Here is a 27,645-nt window from a genome sequence, read left to right as displayed (position 1 = left end):
AATGACTTTGCTTCCTCATGGCCTGTATCACTGATGTTCCCACAAATATCTCTGAGTTTTCTTTCCTGCCATTCCTTGACTGTGGAGAATCCACTCTTTCTTGAGATGATATGTCTGAACACCTCTTCTTGTCATGTAAATCCTTCTTCAAATCAAGACTTTCTATGATACTAGAAAGACATAGGTCAGTTGGCAAATACTCTGGCTTTACCCCAAATACTGTGGCTGTGGGGCTGGGGGTGGTAACTGGGAATTTACGCTTCCTGTTGAAGTAGGTTTGGGACAATGAACATTCAGTTAGACAAAACAAAACATTTTGTTTGTGGTTTAGGATGTTTCTTTAAACTTCTTTTTAATGAAATGGAGCTAAATTTGGCCTCATACTTCCTTTCCGAATAAATAATTAAGGTTTTTTGTTTAGAAAAGGTTGGAGCAGACTGTTTTTACATAATCCATTAGTAGTTTTTGGAAGCTAGTATCAATTCAGAAATAGTCTGGGTCATCTTATTACTGTATACTCTGTGAAAAAAAGACTTCAGAAAGAAGATTTACCAGTCTTAACTCATAATTAAGCCCTCTCATTTGTTGACCCATGTATTGCGTTTGCGCAGCAACGTTTTGGTAGCGGGAGTGGGCTACCGCGGTGGCTTCTGTGAGAAGCTGCCAGAAGCTTCCCCCATGTCCAATAGAACCAATGCCAGCTGGCTCTAAGAAGGACCTGCCACTGGCCAAGGCTGAGCCCATCAGTGACAGTGGTAGCACCTCTGGGATAACATAGTTAAGAAGAGGGGAAAAAAACTGCTGCACAACAGCAGCCCGATGAGAGGACTGAGAATATGTGAGAGGCACAACTCTGCAGACACCAAAGTCAGTGAAGAAGGAGGGAGAGGAGGTGCTCCAGGCGCTGGAGCAGAGATTCCCCTGCAGCCCCTGGTGAAGACCATGGGGAGGCAGGCTGTCCTGCAGCCCATGGAGGTCCACGGTGGAGCAGGTATCCACCTGCAGCCCCTGGAGGACCCCACGCTGGAGCAGGGGGATGCCCGAAGAAGGCTGTGACCCTGTGGGAAGTCCATGCTGGAGCAGGCTCCTGGCAGGACCTGTGGACCTATGGAGAGAGAAGCCCACTCTGGAGCAGGTTTGCTGGCAGGACTTGTAACCCCACGGGTGACCCACGCTGGAGCAGTCTGTTCCTGAAGGACTGCGCCCCATGGAAAGGACAAGTGAAAAAGACCTATGCTGGAGCAGTTCGTGAAGAACTGCAGCCTGTGGGAAGGTCCCACGTTGGAGAAGTTCATGGAGGGCTGTCTCCCACGGGAGGGACCCCAGACTGGAGCAGGAGAAGAGTGTGAGGAGTCCTCCCGCAGAGGAGGAAGGAGTGGCAGAGACGTGTGATGAACTGACCGCAACCCCCATTCCCTGTCCCCTGGCACCGCTTGCGGGGAGGAGGTAGAGGAATCAGGAGCAAAGTTGTGGCCGGGAAGAAGGGAGGGGTGAGGGGAAGGTGTTTTAAGATTTAGGTTTTATTTTCTCATTACCTTACTCTGATTTGATTGGTAATAAATTAAACTACTTTCCTCAAGTCAAGTCTGTTTTGCTTGTGACAGTAATTGGCGAATGATCTCTCCTTATCTTGACCCATGAGGTATTTATTTTTTCCATCTCATTTTCTCCCCTCCCAGTCCTGCTGAGGAGGGGAGTGATAAAGCAGCTTGGTGGCACCTGGCATCCAGCCAAGGTCAATCCATCACAACCCAACCAAAGCAAGACAGAAGCAAGACTGAATGAAGACAACATCTAATCTGGGCACACAGTGATATAGCCCTGCAGGACAGACAGCAGTTGCATTGCTAATGTGGGTTTTCCCTACCTCAAATAAATGTTCTCACGTCTGAGCAACAGCGCCTGGATATCTTTTTTTTTTTTTCTTTTCATTGAGTTATTAACTATTTCAGTATCTGCAAAGCAGAACTGCACTGCTTGAAATTTCAGACAATTATAACCAAAAAAGACCATATTGCAGAGATTTGAGGCTTGCCAAGAATGCAGAAACCGTAGACTGAAGACCTAGGTCTCAGTCAGGTTTGACAGCAACATGTATTGTCATTTCCCACACTCCAACATTGTGTTCCTTTTCCCTTTTTTAATTCTGGACCCCCCAAAAAAGTCTTCAGAACAGGTGTATCCCCTCTAAAAGCATCTGTTTCTTTGTACTGAAATTTTCTAACAGGTTTCATTGAAAAGTACCAACCAGACACAGCTACGTATGCTCTCACTAGAAAAAGAGCCAGTCTATCTCTTTCACATGGCTTGCAAAACCTCTGCTCGCTCTCAACATCTCAAGCCTGAAAACAGACCCAGATTCTTCCTTGAAACAGCTATCAAAGCCAGCTCACGACATGACACAGCTGGGCTTTGAGCTGTTTGAAAATTCACTGTCTTCACAACTAGCACAAAGAGAAGGCGTCTCTTCTTCCCCAGTCCAGGGCCTGTGAAAACACTATATCACCCCCGGTGATTTACCCAGCCACTGCAGGTTGGATTTGATCTGCTTTGTGCTTTCAAGACGAGTGCCTTCCGCTGACTGACACATTGCTGCGTACCATACATGACTGCGATGGCACCAAATAGCCCGAAGACCCATATTTGTTGTATATGGTCATATCTACAATGCTTACTGGGCAATAGAAAGCCCATAACATTAACAGAAAGCCCCTAGAGTTGTGTGCAATCAGCAAACATTAGCTAGTGGTGACAGTCAAACAGTACTTCCCAGGATGGTAGCACATTGCTGGAGAGCTGAGGCCAGTACACTCAGTCTCAAGATCAATTTTTATTATACCACCAGTGACGGCCGCTATTTAGCATTACCCTCTACACCAGCATCCACACAAACAAACAAGATGTGTTAGCTCTTTTGGGTAAAGATGCTGACAAAACAGCAGCCCTGGCCCACGGGACGTGACTCTGCTCTCCAGCTCTCTGGAAGTTATAAGCATGCATGAGTATGGAGGGACAGCGCTGAGCAGTTCATCAGGAGCCAACGTGATGCCCCCATTGGCAGGTATCATCCACCACCCCATAACACACTTGCTGTTTTCCCCCTGGCAGGAGGACTACAACCAGCTGAGACCCCTGTCCTACCCCAACACGGATGTGTTCTTGATCTGCTTCTCGGTGGTGAACCCCGCTTCGTACCACAACGTCCAGGAGGAGTGGGTGCCCGAGCTAAAAGTCTGCATGCCCAACGTGCCTTACGTCCTCATAGGAACTCAGGTAACACTCCTCCGGGGCACCACTGGCCATCGTGGGGGCCTTCAGCGAGGGGGCTCCTACTCCACCCCAGGAGTGGCTGGAGGCTGAGCTCTCTGGCAAGGTTTCCTATTTAACTTCTTACATGAAATGCAGTCAGACTTCCCCACTGGAGGAAAACTCAGGGACTGGGACTGGAAACCAACATGCAGATGTCCCATCATGCTAGTCACAACTGGCAAAACTCATCCCATTTTTTATTCAAATGAATATTAATGTGGTATCAAGGCATAAATACCGATAGGGAGAAAAGATTTCTGACAGGCCTTTAGTGAGGGGGAAAAAAAACATCAAAGTCTGTGGTTAGAAGCACAAGCTAAACTTCAAAGTAAATTTTAAGAATGGGAAAAGTTAACTAAATGACTCACTTAGAGACATGGGAAGGATAGCCTCCCTTCACGCTTTTACATCAACACTGCAATTAGTGACTCACCGTCCTGCTTGTGTAATAGTGGATGTTAGACTAAATGATCAAACCACTTTATTTTGGCCTTAAAATCTATGAATTTATCAATCAAATAAAAATGTCTTAAATATGGGTTCATTTACAAGACACAGAGTGTCTAGAGACAGTGAGAAGTAGGGATACAACTGCCTGGAAAATGCCCAAACGCTGGACAGTAACCTAAGCCAAGTTAGAGAAACAGATCAAATTCTGGTCAAAACCAAAATCTTCATGCCATAGGAAAGTCCAATCGTTCAAACACTGGCTTTGTTTTCCACACTGGAATAATCTAAAACACTCATTTTAAAATAAAAATATTACCCTTTGGATCACACACTTTGAAAATGGATGGATTTGAAATGCCAGAATGCTTCGCTTTGATGTTTTCCATGGAAATAACGGATTTTGTTTCAAGTCAGTCAGACTGAGGTGCGTCTGTCTGGCCTGTCAGGGTGTTTTTCGGGTGACGCAGTGCAGGGCCGCAGCAGCCTCCCCTTCCAATTGGCTCAGGCTTCCACCAACACTTTCCAAGATGCATTGTGAAAGCCATTGAGAACCGCATATTTACTGTGCCGCAGCTATCCGAGCTGTGGCCCAATAACCTGCCAATGAGAACTAATTCATGTTAAACAGGAAAGGAAAAAAAAAAAAGGAAAAAAAGGAAAATACACGTACAATTCATTTCTGAAGGTGAGGAGGACAGATGCCCTTATGCAAGGACATGAGTGTGGGTTTGTAAAGCTATGAATATCTGTCTCAAGAATTACAGCAAGGCAGTACTGAGCACAGGGTTTGTGCATTTTCTCCTAGATTGATCTCCGGGATGATCCCAAAACTTTGGCTCGGCTGCTTTACATGAAGGAGAAACCACTCACCTACGAGCACGGAGTGAAGCTAGCAAAGGAGGTAATAGATTTTTCTGAGGTCCCATGAAATCAACTGATCACAGCTTTCCATTGGGTTTGTTTTATTCAAAGTGAACTTCTCCAGGGTATGCCAGTTGGTCCCAGCCAGAGATTAAAGCCTCTGTTCAAACAGGCTGGACCCAGACACAGATTGCAACTCCTGAGCCTGCTGCGATACCCAATTGAGCAATAAGCAAAGCAGCGAGGTATACAGGGCAGCCGGTGGCAAATTTACCCACTTTACCTAAATCAAGTGTTTCTTGTTCAGGCTTCTGCCAGAAGGTGTGTGTGGCAAACCCCTCTCTGCAGTTGCCTCCTGCCAAACTTGTCCCTGTCCCTTACAAAAGCACAAACAACTTGATTCTTACTTATCCATTGCACTTCAAGTGGCAGAGAAGGAGCTCCCAAGGTTTCTGTGCTATTGCACCTTTCTCCTGGGAAGGCAGGGGGATAAAAGCCCTCCCCAAGCCCTGAAATGCAGGCACCTGGACCCCAGCCATTTCGACCTTATATACTGCAGCTGCTGTTAGAGGCCCTCGCCCTCAAAGGCCAGCGAGACCATCCATTAGCAGAATAAGCTGAATAAGCAACAAGGTTGCTGAATAAGCTGAGGCTGCTTTCCCGGGCTGCTGCGTGTGTTTGTGTCATACCAGCAGCCCCAGAAGACTCCCATCGCAAGATGATGCTTCCCAGGTCCCAGAAACCAGCTGGAAGCCCTCCCCCCAGGGAGCAGCTCCCTGGTGTTGCCGGAGGAAGGACACAGGTGTGGCAGGTCAGGGGAAAAGAGCCAAGTATATGAAGGGGCTCAGCTAATGACCCAACATCTTGAAACCCCTTAGTGACACAGAGGCCAAGCTGCTGGTCCAGCACTCAAACATGGGTGCAGCCCACTCTCTCTGGAGGGTCCTGCAGGGAATTCCTGCTTCCCCATTAATCCTTTGTGGTGAGATACTGGTGTTGACGTTCATCCCTGCTCCCTTGCTCAGGATGACCACCTGAGCTTGTCCCCTAATCCCATAGGCAGCCAGATACAAAATAGAGCAATGATCTGACCCCCTTTCTAAAGGTCTGGGCTTCCCTCTGTAGCAGGACATATATGCACGTAGAAGGATGCTGGAACAGGGTCACTGCGTCTCTCCTAACAGTGGGTACTCACATTTTCTCTCTTCTCTTTCAGATCGGAGCACAGTGCTATCTGGAGTGCTCAGCCCTCACGCAAAAAGGCCTTAAGACTGTCTTCGATGAGGCAATCCTGACCATTTTCCACCCCAAGAAGAAGAAGAAGCGTTGTGCAAAGTGCCACAGCTGCTGCACCCTTGTGTGAAGTCACTTGGAAAGAAAAACGAGATGAGTTCAATGAAACCAAGCAGGTTAGAAAGGCAATGAAGGTCACATACAACTGAAACGGGGAACATGACCAGAAAGGGGTCCTTCTTATCCAAATACAGGAGCCCTCCATTCTGTGAAACCTCCAAGCTGTATCACACTAGGCCAACTCATGTCTATGTGCTTTCCTAATCCTCCAGAGTTGTATGCAGCCTGTTCCCCCTACTGCAGACTGCACTGAGCCAACAGAAACCAGGATGCCTGCTCCTGCTTGACTCTTCACCTTAGGAATAAGGTGAAGGTGGTGTGTGGAAAAACAAAGAACTAAAGGTGGTAAAAGAAACAAGAGAAACTCCATTTGTGGCCCTAAGCAAGAATTGATCAAAATTAGGAATTTGCAGTACTTAGGAATTGAGTCTGAATTGACTGAAAGCACATGGAGATCTGTAGAAATCTAATATGTAAGATATACACTATAGGTAGGATGTACTTTTAAATTACTTTTCTTTTATAAGACTCGCGAGTTCAGGATATACTTTAGTTTGTTCAAACTACATGGAAGCAAAGGTGGAGTGATTCCAGTTTGTTTTCACTTAATGGAGAAACTTCACGGCGTCACTATGTTGCTGCACCCAAGCTATCAAAATGGATCAACATTTACCTCCAGACTTAAGGAATGTTCTTACAACAAAAAAATGCAAATAACTGTATTTTAACAGGGGAATGTTCAGGCTGAGCCATGTTTCCATAAGCTGGGAAAGGAAGAACAGAGTTGTAGCACTAATGTACTGAAACAGAAATTCTGCCACCAAAGAATCTTGCCCTAGACATGAAATAGCAGCGTGGAACAATCTCTCTTCCAAACTGAGAACATGAACAAGACACATTGCTATGGCAACTGAAAATTTACCTTATAGATCAGCTGGATTTCTACATCTCACTCAGCAGATGAAACCAGCAAAAAACCAAAAAGCCAAAGGTCATACTGACTTCAAGTCCTTTAAGATGATCCAATTGCCTTAAGATTTTTTTTTTTTGTGGAGTATCTCATGGAAAAAAACTCATCAAAGTGGAGTTGTAAACACGTTGATTTGTTGTAGTCTCCCTCCTCCCATTCATTACTTCTTTCTTAGCTCCCGTTTTTCCATCTTCATTACTGTGCGTGCTGTTTAAGTTGCAGCGTGGCTGCAGTCCTCAGGAGTGAACTTTCACATGAGTCACAGATGATGGGCTGCAGCGATAGCACAGAGGTGGGAACTCCAGGTCTTGAGGGAAGGGAAGCTGCCTGTTAGCTCTCTTTGCTGTTGAAGAAAGCATGCCTTTTCACTAAAGCCTCTCCAGGGAGCCTGTACTTTTGCACATCACAGCAATACAGACGCTCAGAGGTGAACTCGAAGGGCGTCTTGTTACTTGCATCTGCCTTCGGGTACCCTGGCAATACCATGAGACTGTCTTGTTATGGATTTCATTCCCCAAGCAGAAAATCACAGTGCCAGCAAATATAGATTTCAAGATGTAACTCCTTGCAAAAGCAGTGCCTGTAGTCAGCATTTCCAGAAGTGCTAGAAGTAAGCAAGTAACAGCAGTGCACCCTCCCAGCCCAGGGACATGGGCCCTGCACCCCCCGCACCCCGCTCCAGGGCTCTGCCAGCCCCCTCCTCTCCAGAAGCACAGTAGCGTGGCTGAGTACACGCTTGCAACCAGAAAAACTCTCGTGATTAGTGGTGAGTTATAGACCTGGTGTTACTTGGAGCAATTAGCGACTTCGGCAGGACCACAGGAACTGCACCGTTGGTGCAGAGAAGGGAACGAGCATGGTGCAGTGCCCAATCCTGCAGTCATTGAGGCTTATGGATCCAAGCTCCTCCTTTAGCATAAATTCTATTTACCGTGGACACCTACAGAAACCAGATCTGATACCCCAAAATGTTTCCAGGTAGAAATCAACCATTCTCTGTGACAGACATGATCAAATTCAAGGCAAATGCCTTGTTACTGTTACCCAGCAGGCTTTCACTCACCATCTCTTTCCCACTGCACACAAGCATGGATGAAAACGGAGTTGTGCTAAACCAAAGAGAGACAAAAGAAAGATTTCCTCACTGCTGGCATTCTTTATGCATGTTGTATATCTGGTTTTATTACGTCCCAGCCATTTGCTTCAAATGGACTGGCTGATAACGCACAGCTCAGAGCGAGGGTGGTGCTGAAGCCCGGTGAAGGAGTTCATGTCGTGCCGCAGAGGCTGCGTTGCCGGCCCCACGCATAGCAGTGAGTATGTGCCCCACACAGCTGGGGCACTGGCAATCAGCTGGACTATAACGTGTAAAGAAATATTAGGGGAGTATGAGGAAAACTAGGAGTGGATTAAATAAATCAATATTTAGGTAATGTTTGTTGGCTTACGACATGACTAGAAGTCCACTGAAACAAACAACAAAAAAGCTATCAACAGATTTCAGAGAAAATTAGAGCTTCACTGTGCTGCCATTTACTTCAGTGGAAATAAAATAGAATGATTACTTTGTTTTAGCTCATGTAGGTTGCTGTAGAGTGCTAGCCTATATACAAGTCTCCGGTTAAAGTAAGTGAAGTCTGTTTTAGCTGAAGCGCGATGCAAACACTCAGGTTGGAGCTGCCAGATATTCTTAGAGCTTCACAAAATACAGAGGAACTAGAAATCCAGACTGACAGCTGAGCTTATCATAAAATAATGAGCACACTGGAAAAGTGCAATATAACATTCCCAGCATGCATCAGAGAAAGCCACAAATAATCAAATGATATTTTTGTGTGCCACCGAGTATCAGGGGTGTCTGTTAATACTAATGGGGTGGCACAGGATAGGCATATAAAATCAAAAATCAAATAGGAAGTTGTAGCATTAACCTAACTGCAGTGGTTTGAGGAAAATTAACTAAAAAATATATAGTCATGTAGAAGCTAAAATGCTACTGTGCTAATGTATTAAACTGCAGCACCCTGCACAAATCATTGCATAGCAGCAAAAGCAGATAGAAAAGTATTAATACGCATGCAAAAAAACGTTAAGACTAACCAGGAGTTTATTGCACTTACAAAACCAAGCACATCGAGTTTGTGAGGCAGTACAATTTCAACCTTTTCAAGCTGATTGTGACCAAAATTTGACATCTGGGAGCTGCAAGGGAGGGAGGGTGGTCATAATCCACTGAGAAATTGTCTCTGCACTCCATTTGTTTTTAATTTCTCTTCCAACAAAAATAAATGTTTTAAGAATAGCCATGGTTAATGCAGGTCCCGTAAGCATTCTTCCTGTGTTAGCTTATGTATGCACACTTCTCCATGCAATGTGGCACGCACTTACTCAAGGATCTGCCCTGTTACACTATGATTTTGGGGAGGCAGGAATAGCACAGGCCAATAGGCTTTAGAAAGGGATTGTAGGCAGATGTAAGGAGACTCATTGACTATCTGGCAAGTCATACCTAATGCCTTCTCTAAAAGCCAACAGATGGTGTGTGAACAGGCGGCAAAGCTTATTTTCAAAAATATCGAAACACCAGACACAGTGCAAGCACAGGCATAAGGGGCAACAGATACAAACCTTGAGTTATTTTCAAGCACCATTAGTAACAAGAAAAGAAAATCAATAAAGGATTGCCAGGTGAAAGGAGATGGGTTTTCTCACTGTAAGATGAACTAGAAATCAGACCCTAATTTCACCTACACAGGAACACAGTTAGGAGAGTCGTAAAGGCTATAAACCATCCCAGGAACCTATTTGACAATGTCCTCTTAGTGCAACTGATATCAAAGCCTTTCCTGACAGACCTGCCTTTGCTAATAGTCTGGTATCATTTCAAAAGCACTCACAACTTACAAGAAATCTGCTAGATCTTGTAAAACCCATCTCCCTTGGCCTTTTCTGAAACGTTAATGTTCTACCAGGAGTTGTTAACCTGAAGTTGTAGTTTCAAACAGAGTTCCTAAAGGGTTTTCATGCAAACTCCTGCGAGGAGATGTCGGAGATGTTAGGTATTAGAGAGATATCTCAGACATTAGTGAGTTGTTATCACATTAAAACCACCTACAAATGCCTCTGCCCTTCAGAGTGCTGCTAAAACACCGGGCCAGTGGAAGAGGGGCAATCTTGTGCTATATTGCCACTTCCAGCATGACCTGAAGGAGGTTCCACAAAGACTTCCACAGTTTGTCCTGTGCCTTCCAGAGCTCAGAAAAGTTGGGGAGAATGCAGAAACAAGGCTCCAACCCCATGCAGGTCCATCCGGGAGCATTTGTTCAACCGGATAGAAGTCCCATGTACTTATATCCTCCAGGAGTGGTGGGGAGCAGTTCTTAACATGACCTCACCCTGGTTGTCCTATGTGCCAAATGCTCACAGACCTTCTCTCTCTGCCCTATAAATATCTACTGTTACAGCAGCATGTGGCTTATGAAGAGCAACCAACTACAAGCTCTTGCCTTGCATTTCCTTGAATTAGGCATGATCTGAATCTTTCCCTTGATTTCCACATGCGGTGGTCCTGATGCAAATCTTCTTGCTGGTGGGAACTGCAGAATTTACTCCAAGTCCAGCATGACAATCAAAATAATCACTTCAGCAGCTGTCATTCATTGATATTTCTCACCTTTTTTCTCTTTCAAAGCACCGCTTCAGTTCAAAATAAACACAGAATTAAATATAGCGCTGCATCTTAATATGCAATAAAGTTAGTCCAAATACTTTTATTACGGGGCCAGATTTTGGCAGTCTTCCTCATACTGAGGAGCATCTTACTTCACAAGGAATTATCTCCAACTCCCTCATGTCCCATTCAATCCCAATGATACCTCTCATGTAAATGAGGGAGGATGAATGCGGCCATTGGTGACCTGCCCTTGTAGTTACTGTATAACAAAATCTCTCGTAGCTGCTCTAGCGTTGGTGGCCTGTGTCTCCCAAAAAGCAGTGATTTCCTGTTCCCCCCACACTGTACAAATCGCCTGGTGTTCTGTCATGCTCAGCACCACGATCTGTCTGATATCTGCCATCTCTAAGGAAGCATGGTAGAGAAGAACCAAGAAATTAGTTGGGAAAGGAGACAAGCCTTGGGTGTGCTGCTACACAAACCAAGCAGGACTCCCCCAGAAACAATCACTGCAATGCAACTCCAGACAAGTGGCTAAACACCCACCCCAAGTGTGGGAAAAATCACTGTAGCAACCAGAGAGCAACAGGGAACAAACATTTCACTGCTGGTGACTGTCTGTTGACAAGGATGCATGGGCTTCACTTCCCATCAACAGCAAGCTGTCAGGATCCCATCCAAGACATTGTCCCAAGACTCCAGAGACCCAATCTGAGAACCCTTTACAGGAGCTTGAAAAAGGTTGCAGAAGTTCTTGCAAACAATTTCTGTTGCTGCCTCCCCTCATCACACCCAACCTCATACACAGCAAGTGATACAGTGGCCAATTACACCAATTATATGTGTCTAGCAGATGTATTTTCACCATGCAAGCTGCCATGTCCTTACAAAAATGTCCCTCTAATTCAGACACGAAAGATGCCCATTTGCTTACATAGCTTGCTTACAGTCTGTGGCCTTTTCTGTAGCTTTTTTTCCCAAGTGGCACAGAAAATATCTCTTGATTCACCATAGTGAAACCATCTGGATTAAAAATAAATTGCAATGGCATCAATCTGTTTCAAGCCAGGCTTGTTTAAAAGCACGTTTGTCTTCTCCAGCAAAGAAATCAACATATGCTCATGTTGGCCCAGGGACCATTTGTTCAATAAACAGGTATAATGCAGGAATCTGGCTGCACATGCCTTTCTCCCTCTATTTTCCTTTTCCCTGAAGAGGATTTGTAATGTGTTTTATCCTACTTAAAAAAACAAATCTGGAAATAACAGAACATTTTCCTGGTTCACAACTCTATAGGACTGGAGGAGCATCTGCTGTGACAGGAGGTGAGCATGGAGGAACCTACGTCAGATAACTTCTAGACACATTTAAGCTCTACGTAAAAATGAAGACAAATCTCTACTATAAATGTTTATTTTCGTCTTAGTGGATAAAGACCCTCTGAAAGCAGGAAAAAGCCTCCCACTGATTTCAGTAGTGGCCTGTGATCTCAGCTGTCTTCACCTATCAAAACAAAACAAGAATAGAAAGATTTTTGCATTGAAAAGTTAGGACAAGAACACCAATTAGAAGTAATGAATGCAAGAGCATCTACACTTCTGCTTTGGGGGAGAGCTGCAAAATCAGGGCCCAAGCCACAATTAGTCAGTTTGATCCTAAGACTTGAGTTTCATTTTAAGATGTTAAGGGGATGCCCATAACTAGGATGAAAAAAATCTTCAAATTCTCTTTTCTTTGTTTCAGTTAAAGCTTTCAGAAACATGTGAACAAGAATCTATTTTTCCTGGGCAGTTCCAGGAACCCCACCTGAACAGCAAAAAGAGTCAGAACCTCATTGTAAGAGGAAAATGAGCTCACAATCCGTATATCACAGAGCAACAAGCAAAAATCATATGAATTGTTGTCAATGGTGAAAAATCTCTTTAACGTTGAAAATATGTTAACAAAGATAACTTTGAGCTTGATCTCCACCCCCTTCCAGAATGTGCAGACCGTAATGCAGTGTTTGGCTGCTTCTTCTAACTATAATTTTAGGGTGGGATTTTCAAAGATGCTGTATCTTGGCTTCATTTCAATTCTCATGAAGACAATGGAAAATTTCAATGGGGTCCACACATGACTAATGTGGAAAGCATTTGACTGTCTTTACGTTTCCTCCTTTTCTGCCCTTTATTGTGGCTGACCAAGCTTTGAGAACACAGATACACTGAGCCAGGTCCAAGAATCTGTTATACCTTTTGGCTGCTGGTTGTGGACTCCCGAAAGAAGTTAGGCATCTGGAGACTTTGCTGATCTGACCTTTAGCTTGAGCTTTGGAGACTGGATTTGTAACTCCTCATTTCAACCACTATTGAGGCTGAAGATGAAAATGATTACATTAACAGTGTGATAATCAAGACAAATGAGTATCTTTGCTGAGTTTGACACTGCACTCATTGCTGTCATTTAATTTCATCTCATCCCATTCAGGATGCCAGATTTAATTTTGTATTTGGTTTTGCCAAAGACCAGTTTGAGCTCTCGCTGATATCAACTCTGGTGAATTTTGACTTTGATCGGAGGTTAATGAATTCAGAGTAAACACTTGTCACCAGTCTACAGTTTGCAGATCTTCCAACACAACAGTTATTTGTACTGATAACATGTAGAAATTTCTGTCTGGTGTCTGTCAAAGTAGTTTGGGTGTAAGCCATATCCGTAGTATGACTGTCACATCGCCTCTCCCAACACTTTTCCCCAAAATAGGCAGCTGCTCTAACTGCATTACAGAACTGGTAGGCACTGAACTGCCTTGTCAGTATGGAGTAAATGAGCCCAAACTTTCCCCAAACTTGTAAATATTGGTTCATTAACAAGTAATAGCATACAGTTATGTGAGAGGAGAAAGACACTGGCAAAGTCTTCTTCACTCATGAGCAGAAGTGATCTAAGGTGGTGAGCTCAGGTTGCCAGGTGGGAACAGAGCAAGGCACAGCGTGGTGTCCATGCTGCCTCAGCAAGTATGGCGTGAGCCTGGCGAAAGGGCTCGGAGGTGCCTCCGTGGAGTCACGCCGGGACACCTGGGGCTCAGCAGCACCTTGAGACTGGGAGGGCTTCAAAGAAGGCTTCAGAGATGAGCAGGGAGATGGACCTGCACTGTCCTCAAGTGCAAGGATAACTGAATCCAGTTTAACCTGTTATGATGTTGATGTACTTGGCAAATACAAGCATTTCACTGCAAAGAGAGTCTCTGCTCCCCTGAGAACAGAAAGACAGGAACATTCCTTTCTTTTTGTGTAGTACTTCAGCAATACTTAAAAGGAACAGTGCAACAAGTTATTCTAATTGAGTTTGTGAAGCAGATGTAATGACCTCAGCACAAATCAAGACCTAACACATCATCAGTCAGTTCTTAGCAAGTTAAGAAAAAGAGTCATTTACTTTACTTGATGTGAGAAACTGAATTTTTCTCTCTTAAAAGTTGCTGTGTGCAATATCGCTGGAGTATGGGGCTGGTAAAACCAAAGGATGAGTACTAAAACATTATATCTGACTTTTGAGTCATATATCTTTTATCAAAGATTAACCAAATCTTCAGAATTCATGTCAAAGCAATAAAATTTCAAACCAAGGAAATTCAGTTTTCCAGCAATTATGTTTTGCATAGTTTAAAAATCATGTAAACAGTATTAGTTTCCTATTTACAGCACGATTCTGTACTCTTTTGCTTATCCTCTTTTAAACATGTAATTATTGTATATTGTAACTACACATTAATATCGTCTATTGTACATAGTTTAACAAAATAAACGTATTACTAAGTATTTTGATAGCATTATCCTGAGGTGTGGTGCTGTGTTTATTTTCCCAGATGTTAATCCCATATACCTTGCAGGACATTTCAGGGAGGAAAAACACATATGAACATATAGGGCTGTTTTTGGATGGTTCTGGAACTGCCTGCATCTTCCAGTGTCGCTTGCAGAAAGTCAAACAGAAGGTGACACAACAGACGTTTGCTCCTCTCCGGCATGTTCCTCTTGGGAAACTGCTGCTTAACCAAATTCTCTGCAGCCTGGAACCATGGGAAGGTGGAGATAGGGGACCTGCAGGTCTGGCTCCCTGCTGGCACTCAGCCTTTGGCTCCCTCCGGTCCCAGGGTATCCCTCAGAGACCGGCCTGGAGATGTTTAGTCTCCCTTCTTCCACCAATATTAAGGTGGTTGGTTGGTTACTGTTTCAAACAGAACTTCTTTTTTTTTATTTTAATAAGGATTCTTGGCATCACTGTCTGTGGTCTCCACTGCGATATCACAGCATCATAAGAGGATTTTTTTCCTCCCTTGAGTGAATATTTAAAGTGTTTCGGAGAGAAGACAGCGTGCAGCAGCCTAGCAGGCACTGGAGCTCTTGATAAAGCAGCTAGGAAAAGCGTTAGCCTGAGTGCTAGGAGTTTTGAGGGGAGTTTGTTACTCCCTGACAAACCTAACATGCGGATAACAAAACCCTCCAACAAACCCTTACGGATGGCAAGGGAGATGATGAGCTGTGTAACCTTCAGTCCAGGAGCCAGGGCAGGGAGAGTCAGGAGAGAATGTGAAATGCTTAAAGGGCTGAAGAAGTTACATGAGGAAAGACAGCCCTTAAATGCTGGACTGGAATCAAGAATACGACTGGCTCCAGTCTTCCAGGGATTCAGTGCGGAGATGTGGATCTTGTTTAAAAAAAAAAAAATGTAAATTAAAAAAAAATGATAGTGACTTTGTTACCCGGCTTTTCATTACCATTGGTTTCAAGACCAGAAACAATCCCATTGACCAGCTAGTCTGGTCTTCAAATTAAGATTATATATCCCACCATTCCTGAACAATATCCCTAATACTGATTGGGCTAAAGCAAATTTTGCCACAGAAAGGCTCTTTTCATGTTCCTGCAGCTTGTGAATCTCAGCAGGCTTAACCAGCCCCTGCCTGGAGTGCTCATTCACAGAGCAAAGCCAAAGGGTGGCAAGGTCTATTCCTAATAAAAATGCACCGCAGCCCAAATCCCTGACTGCTATAAATGGTTACGTCCCCAGAGGAGCCAGGACAATTCAAGAGGGCAGAGCATGTGGCCTGGAATATATTGGATTTACCTGCGTCCGGAGGAAGCTAGCATTAGTCACCAGACTTTCCCACTGCCAGACTTGTCCGGGAAGAAGCAGCATGGAGGACCTGCACATCTGAGGTTAACAAAAAGACGCCAAATGCATCCTCCTGAGCAGAAACTTCCTAAACTGCTCCCTGCTAAAGCTGAGTGGATATAGCTGGGGAAGGATACCTCTATACAGCCCTGATGCTTTCACATTTCCCTGAGGATCCTCTGCTGGCTGCTGTCATCGGCAGGATATTGGGCGAGACAGCCCCTTGCTCCAACCCAGGGCGGCGGTTCCGATGTTTTCATGTGAGTACAATGAGAGCAGGAGGGAGCTGCCTGTCCCGTCCCCAAAGAGAAATCCAGTCAATGCAGGAAACACGCGTCCGGGGAGCTTCCTGCCCTCCCTCCCCCTGTAACTCAGGTTTGAAGACGGAGTAAAATATATTGATTTCTGACATCGTCGGTCTGGCTGGGCCCACCAACTACAGCACAGGAGCAAGGGAGCTGAGCTTCAAGACCCAGTGGATTTTTGCAGCTGTCATATAACAGGAAATTGTTGTCAAAAATCAAAGCACTGCAGGACTGTGCCTATTGCTGTTCAGGTTAAAAGAGCAACAACAAACCTGAGAAATTGAGTGCTGTGCAGGATACAGATATGACTCATCACAAGGGACCTTACAGCCGATATGCTCCAAAACACACCGGGAATTAAAAAATCAGCTGCATCATCACTCCCAGTGTCCCGAAGGGAAACTGAGGCACAAAGAAATTCACTGATATGCCCCTGCTCGCCTGACATGTTTATGGCAGAGCCAAGTACAGTCCCCAAATCGTATAACCATGCCTTCTCCATATATGTAGTTTCTTCTTTCTGAGCAGGTAGATGCAACCATCTCCCTTCTTACCGAAAGCCTTTCACTGCAGCAGGTATTTCAAGCTGGGGCTGCAGAGCTGTGAATGGTTCAACACCAAAGCTTTGCCAAAGAGCTTCTCTCTGGCCACGCTTTGCTCCCAGCTTTGCAAGTACAATTCTCCCAGGGAAGTCAAGTTCCCCTGATACATGCAGAGCAAAATTTCTTTCCCTTGTTTTTAGGTAGTGAACATCATGCCAGATTAAATGTGCCGTGGCAAATGACACTTTTAAGAGGTCCACATTGCAGTTTGTGAGGATTCTTGTCTGGTGCTGGCGGTCAGTGTACAGGCGAAGGGAACAACCAATTTGCCACAAAAAAGCAGTAGGAGTTTTCACGGGAGAGATAATATGTGAGATGTGACAGCCTCTGTGACAAACACTCCTTGCAAACTTGTGCACCAAAGACAGAAGGGCTATTTAACTACTTTGGACAGGTGGGATGGTGAGATTTAAATATGTGGCTTTAAGGAGCATTAAAATACCCCCAAAGAGATGAAGATGGCCTGGGAAGGGGCTTCTCATGCTCTGAAATGTGTGGGCTATTTTGACTGACTGCAGATTCTGAGGAGGATGTACCATCCCAGCTGCAGCATAAAGGCCGTGAAAACCAAAAGACCTGGCCACAAGTATCAAAATTGGTGGGAATTCAACAGAATAAAGACCTAGTAGTGTAAGAACTTCTGAAAAAAAGCCCCAGATTTGCAATTATCAGCAGCAGGAATGAAGTTGGCTCCTTGAAACTCCCTGTGGTGTGCCCCACTTGTGGGAACCCAGCAGAGCTGGACAAAGGGGGATGTGCACCAGTCAAATGGGTTGGTGGGCTCTGGCATTGGCTGTACGTTTGTCACCCACAGCAAATCCACAGCATCTCCACTCGCTTTTGATCTCCTTAAAAGACCAACCAGAAATGTTAGCTTGGTTTCAGTCAATACATCCTTCCCACTCTTCCTCTTCCACCTCCCAGTCTGGCTGCTACTGCATCAGTCAAAACCCTCCTTCACGCCCAGCAGTGTTTCCTTCTGAACACTTGCTGAGGTTTCTACGGTCTCACCGTATCTGAGTGCAGCCCATATTTCCTGTTGGCTGCAGAGGAAGGAAGCCTGCCACTTTCTAACCCTACTTCCAAGCCTGAGATGATAGCACAGCCAGCCTCCCTGAGAGAAATCCAGTGAAGGAAATGACTTCACATCAGCATTGAGGAGATGTTGTGCAGGTGTTCACAGCTCTGGCAAAGAGTTTGTAGGAGCTTATACATATTCTATGAGAAACCTCTACGTATAAATAAAGAGGGACACGTTGCTTTAAATTGCTTTCATACTACAATTTTGAGGTTTATTAAGGACACAAAATAATTTGCAGGTTTCCCATAATTGATGTGATGCCAGTTAGAACAATAACAAGATCAGATGGATTTTGAGATGCAATTTGAAACAAAACACAAGGACTTTTTTAAAGGCAGTTAACCTCAGCAGCAGCAGCAAACTGCTCCTGCTGCTGTCTGACCCTATTCAGAATTACAGAAGGCAGAGTGATAAAATTGCCTCCTTCTTACTCAACCACAGCGCAGCTTTTACAATTCCACAGACAAAAAAAAGTGACAGCAACTAATAAACTACAGTTTAAATTAAATCTGTCTCAGTGAGGACAGGACAGGACACTTGGGGAAGTTTCAAGCATGCATCCCTGGAAATGAAGGCGACTGCATCCAGAAGACAAGGCACTTAACTGGGGGTAAGGCAGGTGCAGATATTACTCTCAGCAGCAATTCCCTCCTAATGGCTACCTGAGAAGGTGTCTTTGTTTCGGAAGCTCCTGCGAGCCCCTCTCACTTGGCAAATCTTTCTGCTTTCATGTAATTTCCCATTTTGTTCAGGGGAGAAATGAGGGGCGAACATGGATCTGTCCTCCTCCAGGTGGGAACCAGAGGACAAAGGCACTGAGGTCGTTGTGGTCACTGGGGGGCTGTTGCAGCAGCTCCCAGGTGTGTCCTAGTTTGTAAATAGTGGGTCTGAGGAGGTGTGAACCATCCTTTGGCATGTCTGCTCTCTTTCCTGTCCTGGGCTTGTCTCACCCATGTTGGCCACACTGCTGGCCACAGCTTTCCTGTGAGCACGTCTGGCTGCCCCCCAGCCCTGTGTGCATCCTCAGAGGAGCGGGTCTCCATGGAGCTGAGCGGTGCAGGGAAGTGTGGGAACGCCCTTCCTAGCTCCCTCTTTCCCACCACCTCTGCCAGGGGCTTGCTGAAACCAAACCACAATCGTCGTGTTTTGGCTTGGTCCCTCTAACTCTGGAAATTGTCAGGAAAGGCTCTGCAGAGTCTAGCTGATTTTATATTAAGTCAGTTCTGCTCCTATCCCTGGACAAAAGCAGATGGGAAAATACGCACTTTTGGTTTTACAGATTTAATGTGTTTCTCCCTTTTTTCAAGGAATTGTCTCTTATAAGGCAAGATTTTTTCGACAGAATAGCTCCAATTAAGCAAATCACTGAAATATGTGCTTAACTGTAAAAGTCCACTGATATTAAGCAAAACACTTAATCATGAGCTTAAGTACTTTGCTGAATCAGGGCTGAGTATGCATTCACCCTAATTTCAAGGTAGCAATGTGGATACTCATTTCCATATCATTGGCCTTAAGGCCTTTCCTTTGACTGTTATTCCTGATAGACCTCAGGGTAAGAAGAGCTAATGGCGAAGAGGTGGTAGAAATGTTGGCAACTGCGTTTACATTACTGGGAAGGAGCTAAAACCCAACATGAATAAAGAGGCTGTTAGACAGGCTGTAATGCCTTTGTGGCCTGTTTCCACCTCCCAGTGACTGTTTAGTCCATGTTCACTTTGTGCCTGAAGAAAGGTCACACAGTGTGAAAAGCCTGTAAGGAAGGGAAACGGCATCATTTTTTTTTCTTCCCACAGGATTGCTATTGAAAGGCTGTGTACTACATTTCTACAGCAAAAATGCTTTGAACAGTATGAGGATTAAGCCTCATCTGCTCAGAAAAGTCAATGATTAGGAGCATTACAGGGTGAGATCAAATTCTGGACTGACTTACACCCTCTGTAATGCTGGAGGTACCAAGGGTATGAAGCCAGGGAAGAATTTGGCCCCTCCTTGCCTGACCTGGGAAAGGAGAGCTCAGGCAGTCTCGCATTCGGTCGTCGCAGTGGAGCAGATGTCGCAGTCGCAGCGAATGGCCACCGGGTAGGTGTAGAAGGGATCCACATCTGGGGCACACTTGGGCAGCTTCACCGTCATCATCTTGGTCTCGTTGTAGGTGCAAACACGGTGGTAAGACTCGATGTAAGGTGGTTCCAGCACCGGCTTCTGTGGGGGAGAAATGCTGGCCTCAGGCAAGAAGCAAGACAAACATCTGGAGTCCCGGTTTCCTCAAGGGGATTTAGTGTGAATAGGGGAGTCACTGGATCAGGTGGAAGGGGCCACAGAAATAATTTTTAGGTTACATCCTTCAACACCTGCATCTTGGAGCCCTGCCATGGAGGGGAGTGGGTGTGTGCCCGTGTTTCTGTTTGTTTAAAGCATAAAGCTTCAATTAAAGCTGCTGAAGGAAGACAAAAGCCTATCCAAAAAGCTGGTTTTCAGCAGAATACTAGTCTTTCAACCAAATGAGCATGTTTGCCAAAAGCAGCTGCTTTCTTCCAAAAGGATTGACTTTCCATCAAAGAAAATCCTTTCTGCTGGAAGCCCTTCCATATGCACGAGCTGCCTAAGACTAGAAGTGCATCCAGGTGCCTAATCGCTGTTGTTTTCTCAGCCAGACCAGTCTTTCCAGTCAGGCTGTACATCCCACTAAGCCCAACGAATGTACTCCGTGGGGGATGCACCCGGCACAGCAGCCAGCATAGAAGTCTGCAGTTCCTCATGAGAAAAATAGCTTGGCTAGAGACCTCAGCCATCAGGAGATGATGGGAGCCTGAAGGCCCTGAAACCCACACTCCCATGTGGTATCACAGTGGCATTGCTTATCATGAAAAAGGAGTTTTTCCTTGACAGGAGCACCCATTTTCCGAAGAGTCCAAGAAGGGGCAGCGCAAACAGGAATGGAACCCCGCTGCAATCCTCTCCCTTGCACAGACGGGAAACAGCATAAGGTAACACAGCCAGGAGACATTTTAATTTTTTCTTTCTTTCCCTCTGTGCTGTGTAAAGAGCCTGCCCTGGGAACTAAAATGATGGCATGGAAAAGAACAGATGCACCGTTTCAGCAAGAAGATACCCAGACACCCTCCCTCTTACCAATCCCCCCCATCCAAGTACATCGTGGTGTTTTCTAGAAGCTGTTGAGCCTACAACCAGATGCATTCAGCTTAACTACATGCCAGTGGAGTTGCGGTACGGTAAGACAGTCTGCAAGGTCTGTGCTACCAGAGGAGCTTGGGAGTCGGGGGAACCAGGTGACAAGAGGTCCCTCGAAGGAACCTTATCCCACCGGGGAAATGTGGCTACCAGTGGCCTTTCCCCTTGTCCCACCACGCAGTGAAAGTGGGCAGTCAGAGCTGGCACACAGACCCTGGCACCTCCTCCGCTCATTTATACAGAGCCCTTGTCTTCATGTGGACAAAATTACTCTGGAGTCACTCGAAGCTTCCCTGAATAAATTAAAGTGGGTCTGGCCCCTTGAGCCTTCCAGTGGCAGAAAGGCAGAGACAGTCAGAAACTTGTTCTCTGAAGTGCGTGTAGATGTACTTATGCTCTTTGTTTCTCCCCCTGTACCCCCCCAAATCATAACTACTTCATATTTATACAGGGCTGTGACTTAAAACAGGACTAAATTCGAAACAGACATTATCTTTGGGATTTGCTTTTTGGAACAAAATATATTACCCATCAATCGGGAGCTCCATCTTAATCTCAAAGGAATTTTTTTCCAGTAAAGTAATAAAGGCCTCTTCTCCTTAAGTGGTTAAGCTGTAAGAGGCTTTCAAATTGCATAATAACAGTATTACATAAGTGCTTCATTAATATCATCAGATGATGTGCATCTCCCTTTGAGGCAGTGGAAGGAGGGAGGAAACAACTTACAGCAAAATGCTCCGCTGTCGACAGTGGTGGTGAGGGGGTCATGGAGCGGGACACAGCCCTTGCCTGCCTTGTAGATAGCTGCAAGCTGTTTAATGTTCGGTAGGGGGGTTTTTGAGGGCTTTTCTTAGGGGAGGAAAGCACCACCCAGGGATGTCGGTGCCAGCCAGCCACCCTCAGGCCCGGGCGCAGCCTCACCTCCCAGGTCTCGCAGCGTCCCCAGCACGCGTCCGTCGTCACCCGCAGCCCCTTGCAGCCAGGTTTCTTGGCCAAGAAGGTGAACTCACGCACAGCGCAGCCGATGAAGGTGCGCAGGTCAATGGCGGAGGTCTTGAGTGCGCTGCCACAGCCGGCCAGCAGCAGGAGAAGCAGAGCACCCAGGATCACGCAGTGGAGCTTCATGCTGAGGCAGAATGGAGAGAAGCGGAGGGTTGGGAGAGGCAGTGCAGTCCAGGAGGCAAGAAATGCAAGTGCACAGGCTCAGTTCCAGAGCTGGGACGCCCCTTCCTCCCCTCAGACACACTATTCCCCATGCTCATCCAACCCAAGAGAAGATGGGCAGATGTACGAATGAGGGGTCATCTGCTCCCAGAAAGGGAAAGTCTCACTGAAAAGGTCTAACTGAAAGCAGCGGCATGCAGACATTCCCTGCAGAGCAGTAGGGTTTGCCTGGAACAGATAAAGCCACCCGCCAGTGCATCAGACCCACTGAAATCTCCATATTGCAAGTTTACTTTGCAGCAAATGCCTTCCTGCAACCCCAGCTGGGTTGCCCTGAGCTTGCACCAGGCCAATTGTTGGGTAGGCCTTTGGTTGTTCTCTCCGTGCACATACATGTTGTTGGCTGAAGGCCTGGCAGTACTGGCCCTGGCAGAGACAGTCTGGAAGGGCTCTGTCTGTCTGTCTGTCATCCACACCTATGGGAGGTGGCAGGTTCCCTACTTTGCTGCACGGGGAGGAAGCAGCATGGCTGCATCTCCATGCGTTCAGCAGGGTTAGGTCTGCAGGTAACAGCAGCGTTTTGACGAGAGCGATTAATCCTGGTTTTATCCCACTTACTTTTCAGGAGCCAAGCGTCCCTGAATTCTTGCTACAGTCTCTGGAGAGAGGTCAGCACCTCCCAAAAGTGTTACTGGAGTCACCATTACTAATACTCTGAGTGCTGGACTGTGCTAGTCCACTCCTAGGGCTCTGGCCAGAGAGGCAAATGCAATGTTGGTTGTCCCTCCTGCACACACTGCCCTACCAGCCAGCTCAAACCCAACCAAGGCTGCTAAGCCAATGAACGGAGCTGGTTAGATGGAGGGGACATGGCCAAGGTGACCAGAGGAGGCTTGAACTCCTCATACCTTCCAAACAGCTCAGCATCAGCCAAGTCCCTCTGATACTTGCTGCTTTTCTGTCTCAAACCATCAGTGAAGAAAGCAACCAGCCTCTCTGGAAAACTTTCTCTGTCAAAAAAAAGAGAGCTGGAAAGTAGCTCTAAGCCACAAGACCCATTTTATACCTCACGTACTTGCACTGCATTTAAAAATGTCCACCTAGAAACCGCAGGCTTGACATTTAACTTTGAGAAAGTCAGCTACTGCATAGGGCACACAGACTTGTGTACGTCGGGCTGTGTCCTCAGCTGGATAACACTTAAGTTAAATGAGCTTGGCCTGCCTTTTGCCTGACTGATGCTTGAGTCTCTAGGCTCCTGTCAAACCAAATGCTTTAAATTTGCTAAACCAGAGTTTTAGATCAGCACATGAAGTTTGCTACAGTGAACCCTTCATATATGTGGCCGTGCATACACTACAGTCTTACATGTGATTAAATGAGTGTGTGTTTACAAATACCTTCAACAGAGTAAAAAAAAAAAAAAAAAAGCTAAAATTCCTTATTTTTAAAAGCAGATATTTGAGATCAAAAGAGACAAACTTCAGAACAAATTGAACATTTATTCTTTGCCACTTCAGCAAAACCTGCTGCTTTATCCATGAGCCGGAGCCATGACACAGAGCAAACACAGAAGCACACTCACCTGACTTGTTGGAGTCAGATCTCCTTTTGCAGGTTTAAATTGCAGATGGTGTTTCAGGACGTCAGGGTGAGCAGCAGGGGACCTGCACAGCAATCTTTGTCAGTTTTGTGCTCAGTAGATCTCCCTAGCAGCTGCTATTGGGTTGCTTAATTGCTGAAATTTATAGAAAGGCTCTTGTCAATCAAGGCAAGACAGAGGCAGATCCTTACTTGAACTACCCAGGGCATCAAAGTCATTGACTGTAAAGCAAGCCTCTCCTTTCCAACAGTGATTAGCCTAAAGGGTATTTTTTCATAACATCAGACCTGAAACAAAAAGAGTACCTTGGTGAGTGAAATAATGAGCATGCAAAATGGGTCTTCTTTTTGTAGTGGAGTTACACCACCTTTGCGAGGAGATTGGAGGCTGGCTCTGAAATAATCATTACCCCCCTAATTAACAAGCCCTGAGTAAACACCCTGAAGGGAGACTTTGCAAGTATTTGTATGAACAAAACCCTGTATTTCTCTTAACTGCATAAGACCTTTTTTCACTCGATTGCTCTGTACCAGCAAGGGCAAGGGATGAGGGGAGGAGGTGTGAGTTTGCAAGAAAAGCAAATGTTCTCTTGAGGAGCCAGGCAGCTGTCACACAGGTAAGCAGTACTGTGCAAAGGAAATTTGGAAATTGTCTATTGCCTTTGCCACACAAACACAAGTTTCAGCTATTCATAGGACAGAAAGAAGCTGAGGAACCTTGGTACAATGGAAAACTTGCTGGTCCGCGAGTTCATAAAACACGAGAGGGTGAGAGAAGTGCAGCCATGAGCTCATTTAGCGACCTCGGGAAAGTCATCTCCCTTGCCAGCCACTGGCTTGCAGCTGGACACTGATTTAAAAATATCAGCAACTTTCCAGGAAAAAAAACCTAAAACTTTTTTTCTGTAATTTTCACTGGCCAAAAATAAAACTTGAAAATAAACCTTTAAAGGCTTTTAAAAAATATACATTTTAAAAGTTCCTGACTTGCAGAGAAAGGTGCTAAAAGTGAAAATATTCGTCATAAGTTCCCTTTATTTGATTCTGGAAATGTGCCAGCAAAAATCAGCCCAAGATTAGAGACAGGTACAGGAAATATATGCCAGATGGCAGATCAGCCAGCTTTGACAGATCCCTCTTCTTCTATGGATTAGAAAAACAGGTGCTGGACTTTCGGTTTGTGTAATTCAGTTTGGATTCACTGACTTCAGCTAACCAAGATTCTGCTCTCTTGTCTCCATTTGTACTGAAAAAAAAGTAAAATGAAAGACAAATTGCAGACTCTCACTTATTTTCTCTTTTGAAAATCCTGTCTATTCATGGGACAGACACCGATTTGTGACGGATTTGTATCATGTCTCATGAAAAGCATGAGTGTCGTCTTCTTCCCAGGCAGAATTTTGTTGGCTTATTGTTTTGTGTTTTGTTTTTTTTTTTATTTAAGTTAATTAATAAATATACCACCTACACATATACTTGGCCTTCAGTGTATGTCAGAAATTTAAAAGCTGCATATTTTTTCTTTCCCTGGATCTTTTGAATTTATTTGAAATAAAAGGTGACACACAGATAAAACTTCTAAAGATTAATATGTCCACCATTTACCTGCCTCTTCCCTTTTTGAGACACACAGAAGGAGACAGAAACAGACTGACCCAGGGAGCACACCTGACGAGGACTGTGCACCCACTCAGCTGTTCAGGCTTGTGTGGCTTGTCCTCTGAATTCTGGACAGGCAGAACACAGACAGCAAATATGACGTTCAAGGTGTCAGGGTTATGAGAACTGGTAACTTATGGCCTTGTCTGCCCCTCAAGTGAATCTCATAGGCGTTGCACTCAAGCTGCCACAGGAGCCTGCTGCAGTCCTCCAGCCTGTGTAACATCAGTGGTTATAAAGTACTGTGGGCTTCACCCAGCCAATTCCCAGCAAATCCTGAGAGGCCTTTGGACTTAGCAAATCCTGAGAGCCCACCTTGGACTCCCAGTGGCTCCAGTTGCTCTTGGCAGGACAGCACCATTCCCAGGTGCATTCCGGGGAGGTTTTGCCAGCAGGGACGATGCTTTTCTCCTGAACAGGCCCCTTGCTGACCTGTCATTGGCAGAGGTCCCAATATACAGCCCGTGCACTCCAAGAGGCTTCCTGAAAAACAGCCTCTCTTGTTCAAAAGAACTCTGGGCTCTCAGCCTAAAACATGGGGGACTCCATAGCTGCAAGAGACCTTGGACATGCATAGGCTCTTCACTGCCTTCTGGATGCAGCTTCATGCTGTCTTTCCCCATCTCCTCTCCCATGCACAGAAACCAGACGAATACCAGGTGCTGTTCACTTCAACACCACATAAAACTCCCAAATTAAAATCACAGAATCATAGAATCATAGAATCATAGAATCGTTAAGGTTGGAAAAGACCCTTAAGATCATCGAGTCCAACCGTTAACCTATCACTGCCAAGTCCATCACTATACCATGTCCTCGAGCACCACATCTATCTGTTCTTTAAATACCTCTAGAAAAATTACCCAAACAGATTAACTAACGTGAACACCCAAATTCTCAGCCATGCAGGGAATTTTTAATTCCATCCTTGTCCTTCAATGATGAGCCTCTCAACTTCAAACATGCCCTAATATATTTTTTCCTAGTATTAACCATATACAAGGACTATTTATATTTCGATAGGTCTCAAGAAACGCCAGATACTATGAGCAACCTGGCTGTATCCTGATTAAATCACAACTCAGAAAGAGAGAGAAACAAATAGTGGGGGGAAAGGCAAGAGTTCACATGCAAGCGAAGTACTACTGACAGTGATTATGGTAGTATTTTGTGTAGCATTTGGAGTAGGTTAAAAAAAATTATCAGCACTATATTAAAATAAATTAAAAAACCCCACCGTGTTTTCCAATGAAAAATTATTGCTTTTCATATTAGGTGCCGAACTTCTGGTTTCAGATTGTAAACAGATTTTTTTTTTTTTTTTTTTCAACCTAGCATTGCTGGCTTTGCCCCAGATTTCTAGGTCTTTCTAGCAGAAGTAAAATTTCTCACAAAATTTTGTGGAGGAGTGAATAAAACATTAAAAACATTTTCATGTCAGCTCAGTTCACCCGCTTCTTGTGGACATCAACAACATTGCTGAGTTTGGAGAAGGAATTGAAAAACAGTTTGTGGAAGTCTTACAAATGCTCTTCTTGAGATGCCCTGCAAGTAATGAAATGGAAGAGAGAATGGAGGGGAGAGGGCCTCGGATAGCTGAGGTAACGTTACTGTGCCAACGGAGGTTGGAGGAGGAAGACTGTAGAAGTAGGCAAGGAGGTACAGTAAGGAATGGGGAGTTCATGCACTAGAAGTTTGGATTGGGTTGGTCATGAGGAAGGAGCTGAGATGTGCTAGCTAATGAGACAGACCAAGGGAAATAACAACACTGAGCAGCTGCACATAGTAAGTACTGCAGCGAACCACGTAGGTGGCTGGCAGGCCAAGAAGAAACTGGTAGCCATTCAGGCAAGCAAAGACAGTGACTGGACAGGAGATATTTAATGCACTGCACACAAGAGAGGTCGGGAAGGGTGGCTGTAGGTTCAAAAGTAAGCGAGAAGGAGAAATGGGTGAGGAGACGAGGTGGTATGGGTTTGCTGGCCAAGTTCACAGGAGTAGGCATCCCAGAGAGGTTAGGATTCAGGTTAGAAGAGTGAGTCATGAAACTATCAGGTAGGAGATGAAGCTATATACGCTAGATGTAATTTGATGAACTCACTGAAAAAATTAGCACCAGAATCACTTTTCCCTATGCAAGCTAATGTTAGACTTTGTCTCAATAGGTTGTTTAAAGAAAGATAACCTTTATGTCCTGAAAACAGCATTACAAACAAGTACGTTAATATTCTTTAATCCGTCCCCACAGCTGCTGTGTATTT

At 45.1% G+C, this 27,645-nt stretch overlaps 2 protein-coding genes across 3 annotated transcripts in view; one reads left to right on the top strand and one right to left on the bottom strand.

Moving 5' to 3' along the window:
- Positions 1-14,433, top strand: part of RHOJ (ras homolog family member J) — a 70,503-nt gene extending 56,070 nt beyond the window's left edge. The window contains exons 4-7 of one of the 2 annotated variants that reach the window (XR_015702373.1): positions 3,109-3,273; positions 4,565-4,660; positions 5,837-8,256; positions 11,913-14,433. Coding sequence is in view for 1 of the 2 variants with exons in the window: in XM_009462199.2 (XP_009460474.2) it covers positions 3,109-3,273; positions 4,565-4,660; positions 5,837-5,983 (408 nt within the window). In the remaining variant the exon portion in view is untranslated. Of the gene's footprint in view, positions 1-3,108; positions 3,274-4,564; positions 4,661-5,836 lie in introns of both variants that reach the window. The other variant, XM_009462199.2, reaches the window with a different exon arrangement.
- A 5,347-nt stretch (positions 14,434-19,780) lies between these two features.
- On the bottom strand, positions 19,781-22,084 carry GPHB5 (glycoprotein hormone subunit beta 5). The gene is made up of 2 exons (XM_009462200.1): positions 21,881-22,084; positions 19,781-19,969 (listed from the first exon to the last, which is right to left on the bottom strand). The coding sequence occupies exons 1-2, from the start codon at positions 22,082-22,084 to the stop codon at positions 19,781-19,783; spliced, it is 393 nt and encodes a 130-aa protein (XP_009460475.1).
- Between the last annotated feature and the right edge of the window lie 5,561 nt (positions 22,085-27,645).

Source organism: Nipponia nippon, unplaced genomic scaffold (assembly GCF_047370975.1).
Source record: "Nipponia nippon isolate SJK-2023a ecotype South Korea unplaced genomic scaffold, ASM4737097v1 scaffold_11, whole genome shotgun sequence".
In the NCBI taxonomy this organism is placed as follows: Eukaryota; Metazoa; Chordata; class Aves; order Pelecaniformes; family Threskiornithidae; genus Nipponia; species Nipponia nippon.
Note: the sequence above shows the minus strand (reverse complement) of the source record. Positions and strands in the feature narration are given on the sequence as shown.

Excerpts from the sequence above, each read along its gene's own strand:
- GPHB5 (XM_009462200.1), bottom strand. The coding sequence starts at position 22,084 with ATGAAGCTCCACTGCGTGATCCTGGGTGCTCTGCTTCTCCTGCTGCTG. Across the intron at positions 19,970-21,880 it reads GACGCTGCGAGACCTGGGAG|AAGCCGGTGCTGGAACCACC; the intron begins GTGAGGCTGCGC and ends TCTCCCCCACAG.